This window comes from Ammodytes marinus (genome assembly GCF_949987685.1).
Source record: "Ammodytes marinus genome assembly, contig: scaffold_36, whole genome shotgun sequence".
Lineage (NCBI taxonomy): Eukaryota > Metazoa > Chordata > Actinopteri > Uranoscopiformes > Ammodytidae > Ammodytes > Ammodytes marinus.
This window is the reverse complement of record NW_027648283.1, coordinates 125,909-130,908: the sequence shown is the minus strand read 5'-3', so window position 1 is coordinate 130,908 and position 5,000 is coordinate 125,909. Positions and strand designations below refer to the sequence as shown.

Sequence of the window (5,000 nt, the reverse complement as noted above, 5' to 3'; positions counted from 1 at the left end):
ACAGAGAGATGGAGGGTGAGACAGGGAGACGGAGACACAGAGAGATGGAGGGTGAGACAGGGAGAGGGAGACACAGAGTCACTTCACACAGCGCCAAGGAGAGATGGAGAGACACGTTGGAGAGGCATCAGAGAGACAGACAGGCACACACACCAGGCAGACAGGCAGACAGACAGGCACACACACCAGACAGACAGACACACACACCAGACAGACAGGCACCAGACAGACAGGCAGACACACCAGACAGACAGGCACACACACCAGACAGACAGGCACACACACCAGACAGACAGGCAGACAGACAGGAGGGAGCAGACAGACAGGCAGACAGACAGACAGACACACCAGACAGACAGGCAGACAGACAGACAGACAGACAGGAGGGAGCAGACAGACAGGCAGACGGAGCAGACACACCAGGAGAGGACAGTTATCAAGAAGATGATGATGAAGATGAAGATGAAGATGAAGATGAGGCCGGCAGTGAGGCCGAGTCCAGTGACGGTGAGACTTTCTCTTGTGTTCATGTGTTCATGTGTTCATTTGTGTGTGTGTGTTAGTTAGTAATGTATTTGTGTGTGTGTGTGTGTGTGTGTGTGTCTCCCCCTGCTGGCAGAAGGGGAGTATGAGAGGCTACGGCCTGGTAGGGCCACTCACACTAGTGCCGCGGCCCCGTGCCCGAGCTCATTAGCATACTAAAGTCTAGAACGTTTGGCTAGTGTGACCACGCCATCCGTATTCCAGCACGGAACAGCCCCTTGGCCACGGCACACCTGGGAGAGGTGTGCCGTGGCCAAAGTACAGATGCTAATGAGATGACACGCGCACACGCACGGATACTGAGCTGGCTGACGTAGTCCATGCGCGACCCTTCTCCCCCACAATAATTGTAAACAATGGCGGCAAGAGTTTCACGAGTGGGTTCCGGTGCGATCGCGAAGTGGAGAGTTTGCTAGAAATTTGCGTCGGCGACAGTATTCAGTCGCAACCATGTCGCAGCTGGATAAGACCCACAACATTCTGAAGAGTTTGGGGCAATCCACGACTACTGTTGTTCTCCATTGTTCTACTGATTCCAGCAGCGAGTTCGCTTGGTGATGACGTATGTATGATGGAGCAATCGTGCCCGGGCCGCGGCCTTTGGGAGCAGTGTGACCACGGGCCAGCGGGGGAGGGGGGAGGGGGAGTGGGGGGAGGGGGAGAGGGGGAGGGGAGGGAGGAAGATCTTCCTGCAGCACAGAACAGGTAAACCTGCCTAGTGCGAGTGCCCTCTTAGAGGAGGAAACTGGTAAAAGGCCTTTGGTGAAAGAAACTGGAACATTTCTTTTCTTTTTTTTTTTTTTTTAAGATATTTTTTGGCATTTTTATGCTTTATTGATAGAGACAGAGGTGAAATGGGGCAGAGAGGGGAGTGACATGCAGAGAACGACCGCGGGCTGGAATCGAACCCGGGTCCGCTGCTGGCCGAGGCCCATGGGGGGGGGGGGCCCTACCAACTGAGCTAAGGGCGCCCCCGAACATTTCTCTTTTGACCTTTTAACCTTTAATTCACTGAGGGTTAGGGCTCGTGCTTAGAATGTTCAGCTCACAGACAGTACAGACAGGTACAGACAGGTACAGACAGTACAGACAGTACAGACAGGTACAGACAGGTACAGACAGTACAGACAGTACAGACAGGTACAGACAGTACAGACAGTACAGACAGGTACAGACAGGTACAGACAGTACAGACAGTACAGACAGGTACAGACAGGTACAGACAGGCTGTGGAGCATGAGGAGATATTCAGTCTAACAGACAGGTACAGACGGTACAGACAGGTACAGACAGTGCAGACAGTACAGACAGGTACTCATATTCTTAATGAAACATCTTGTCTGTTTCTCTCAGGCGAGGAGTTTTCGTTCGGTTCCACGGCAACAGGAAGTGACATCATAGACTGCGAGACTCCGCCCCTCGCTGACTCTGTTACCATGGAAACAGCTGCTGAGGGGCGTGGCTCCTTTGATGACATCACACCCGAGGTTCCGCCCAGGAATAGGCCCCTCCCCCCTCCCGCCCCGCGACAACGTGAGATGATTCATATTTAATTTAACAAACTTTAAAGTCTGCCTGTCTGTCTGCCTGTCTGCCTGTCTGTCTGTCTGTCTGTCTGTCTGTCTGTCTGTCTGTCTGTCTGTCTGTCTGTCTGTCTGCCTGCCTGCCTGTCTGTCTGTCTGTCTGTCTGTCTGTCTGTCTGTCTGTCTGTCTGTCTGTCTGTCTGTCTGTCTGTCTGCCTGCCTGCCTGTCTGTCTGTCTGTCTGTCTGTCTGTCTGTATGTCTGTCTGTCTGTCTGCTTGCCTGTCTGTCTGTCTAGCTGTCTGTCTGTCTGTCTGTCTGTCATGGAGTTAAAGTCTCTAGGAACTTTTAAATATTTCTGAAACAGTCTCATTTCTCCTCTGATGATCATAAATTACATGTAACAGCAAACGAGACCATCAGTGCAAAGAATGCTATTTTTATATAGTTTTTCTTAATGCCTTTGTCATGGGTATATACGCTCACCCAGGAACAACAGCTGGCGTGGTAAAAACACTACCGCTTTTGTCCAAAGGGGGGCGCTAGAATTAACACACAAGTAGATACTTCCTTCCCAGCCCTACTAATGACATTCTCTTGTGTGTGCATGTGTGTGTGTGTGTGTGTGTGTGTGTGTGTGTGTGTGTGTGTGTGTGTGTGTGTGTGTGTGTCCAGAACCAGAAGGGGAGGAGTCAGGAGCTAGGAGAGGCGTGGCCAAGGAGGTGTGTATCTTCCAAAATGGCCACAACTTCTGAAGGTCTTAATTTTCAGACTAAAGCTGTATCCCGTTACAGAGCGGTCTATGAAGGCTATAGCCTATGAAGGCCGATTCGAAGGCCGAACGAGCGTTGTTAAACGGGACGGTCTCCGCAGGTCTCCGTTTACGAGCATTTCCGGTTCACGTAACAAGCCGTTACCTTGCGTGACGACTCGCCGCTCCTGTGCTGCCTAGCAACCCTGATTGCTGCCAACGGAGACAGCCCTGTCAGCAGAGGAAAAAAGAAAAAGAAGTTGCCTACCAGACGAAAAGAAAAAAAAGTACAAGAAAAAAAGAAAGGAAGATAAAAGTTAAGAAGATGGAGCAACACGTTGCTGTTTTGTTATTTTTTATTTTATTGTATGCCATCTCTGAAAAAAACGCAATGAATCATGGGATATGTTGGGCCACGAAGGATACATCTGATGCAGCCTTCAAAACCGTGAAACGAAGGCTGCATTTCTCGGCCGCATATGAGGAGCCTTGCAAGGAGCCTTGCAAACGGAACAACCTTTGCGCACCGCTATGACGCAATCGGTCTTCAAATGCAGCCTTCGTAGACCGCAACCCCTGAATCCAGATACAGCCTAAAGGCCTTTGCACACCGGGCGCGACGCGAATAAACGCAACGTAAAAGCGAATGTTTTGAAATGTGAATTTTGTCGCGTCTCACTTTAGAAGCGACGTCCCAGAAAAATCGAACTCAGTTCGAAAAAATAAAAAACGCAAATTCGCGATGCGAAATGACGGCGCTGGTATGGAAGCTTGTATTGACTCTGTATACGTTCGTTAATTAACGTGTTCGGGAAGCCATACTAACGTCCTACTCATACTAATTTTGACTTAAATTTGAGTATGTGACGGTTGGGTATGCGAGTTTGGGTATGCGAGTTTGGGTATGCGAGAAATTCCCTTAGCCTCTCTCTGACAGTGGTGTGATGTCACACAGGTGGAGGTGGAAGGGGGAGGGGCCAGGTCTCTATGGAGAGCCGTGAAGGAGAAGAAGAAGAAATGGGGGCGGAGTCTACCCGCCAATCACAGGAGAGACGCAGGTGATGATGATAATTTTCTTTTTTTCTTTTCTCTTAGTATAACCATACAATAGAATAAAATAAAATAAAATGTCTGTCTGTCTGTCTGTCTGTCTGTCTGTCTGTCTGTCTGTCTGTCTGTCTGTCTGTCTGTCAGGAGGATGTCTGTATCTGAACGAGGACTCCAGTCTGGAATCACTAGTTCTGCTGCAGAGATGCTCCATCAAACCCAGAAACAACGTGAGAGTCAAACTATTACTATAACCTGTCTGTCTGTCTGTCTGTCTGCCTGCCTGTCTGCCTGCCTGTCTGTCTGTCTCTGTCTGTCTGTCTGTCTGTCTGTCTGTCTCTGTCTGTCTGTCTGTCTGTCTGTCTGTCTGCCTGTCTGTCTGTCTCTGTCTGTCTGTCTGTCTGTCTGTCTGTCGGTCTGTCTGTCTGTCTGTCTGTCTGTCTGTCTGTCTGTCTGTCTGTCTGTCTGTCTGTCTGTCTGCCTGTCTGTCTGTCTGTCTGTCTGTCACATGAACCTATAACCTCATTCTAACACACAGGAACCTATACTATATCCCTTCATAGATATAAACTTCTCATTGTGACCTACAGCAGACCGTTCATTACAAAGGTTAACGTTCTTCTTCGTGTGTTAGCTGCGTCTGGAGCTGGCCGACCTCTCCACTGACCTGCAGAGATGCACCATAGAAGAAGAGGACGACAGGAAGCAGGTAGCAGCTGTTAGCTTCACTGTGTTAGCTTCACTGTGTTAGCTTCACTAGGCCCTGTTATATGTTCCCACATCTCTAAGACTTTCCTCAAGGTGTCATGATGGTCTATAAGTCATGTGACCCTGTGTTAGCATCACCTTGTGTGTTAGCATCACCTTGTGTGTTAGCATCACCTTGTGTGTTAGCATCACCCTGTGTGTTAGCATCACCTTGTGTGTTAGCATCACCTTCAGACTGAGAGGCAGCAGTGGGGCGACTGTGGCTCAGGTGGTAGAGCGAGTCGGACAATGATCAAAGGGTTGGAGGTTCGATCCCCGCTCTGCCACCTGTGTCATAGTTGTTGTGTCCTTGGGCAAGACACTTCACCCACCTTGCCTCGTGTGAATGTCGATAGTTAGCCTGCTGCTATCTGTATGAATGTGTGTGTGA

The 5,000-nt window shown here is 49.6% G+C and overlaps 1 protein-coding gene across 1 annotated transcript in view; it reads left to right on the top strand.

Annotated features, from left to right (window-relative positions):
* LOC307270809 (protein-methionine sulfoxide oxidase mical3b-like) overlaps positions 1–5,000 on the top strand; it is a 43,942-nt gene that overhangs the window by 35,277 nt on the left and 3,665 nt on the right. Inside the window, exons 27-32 of the mRNA XM_080054694.1 lie at positions 6–507; positions 1,897–2,076; positions 2,740–2,786; positions 3,771–3,873; positions 4,010–4,092; positions 4,497–4,571. Coding sequence (XP_079910820.1) covers positions 6–507; positions 1,897–2,076; positions 2,740–2,786; positions 3,771–3,873; positions 4,010–4,092; positions 4,497–4,571 — 990 coding nt within the window. The remainder of the gene's footprint in view (positions 1–5; positions 508–1,896; positions 2,077–2,739; positions 2,787–3,770; positions 3,874–4,009; positions 4,093–4,496; positions 4,572–5,000) is intronic.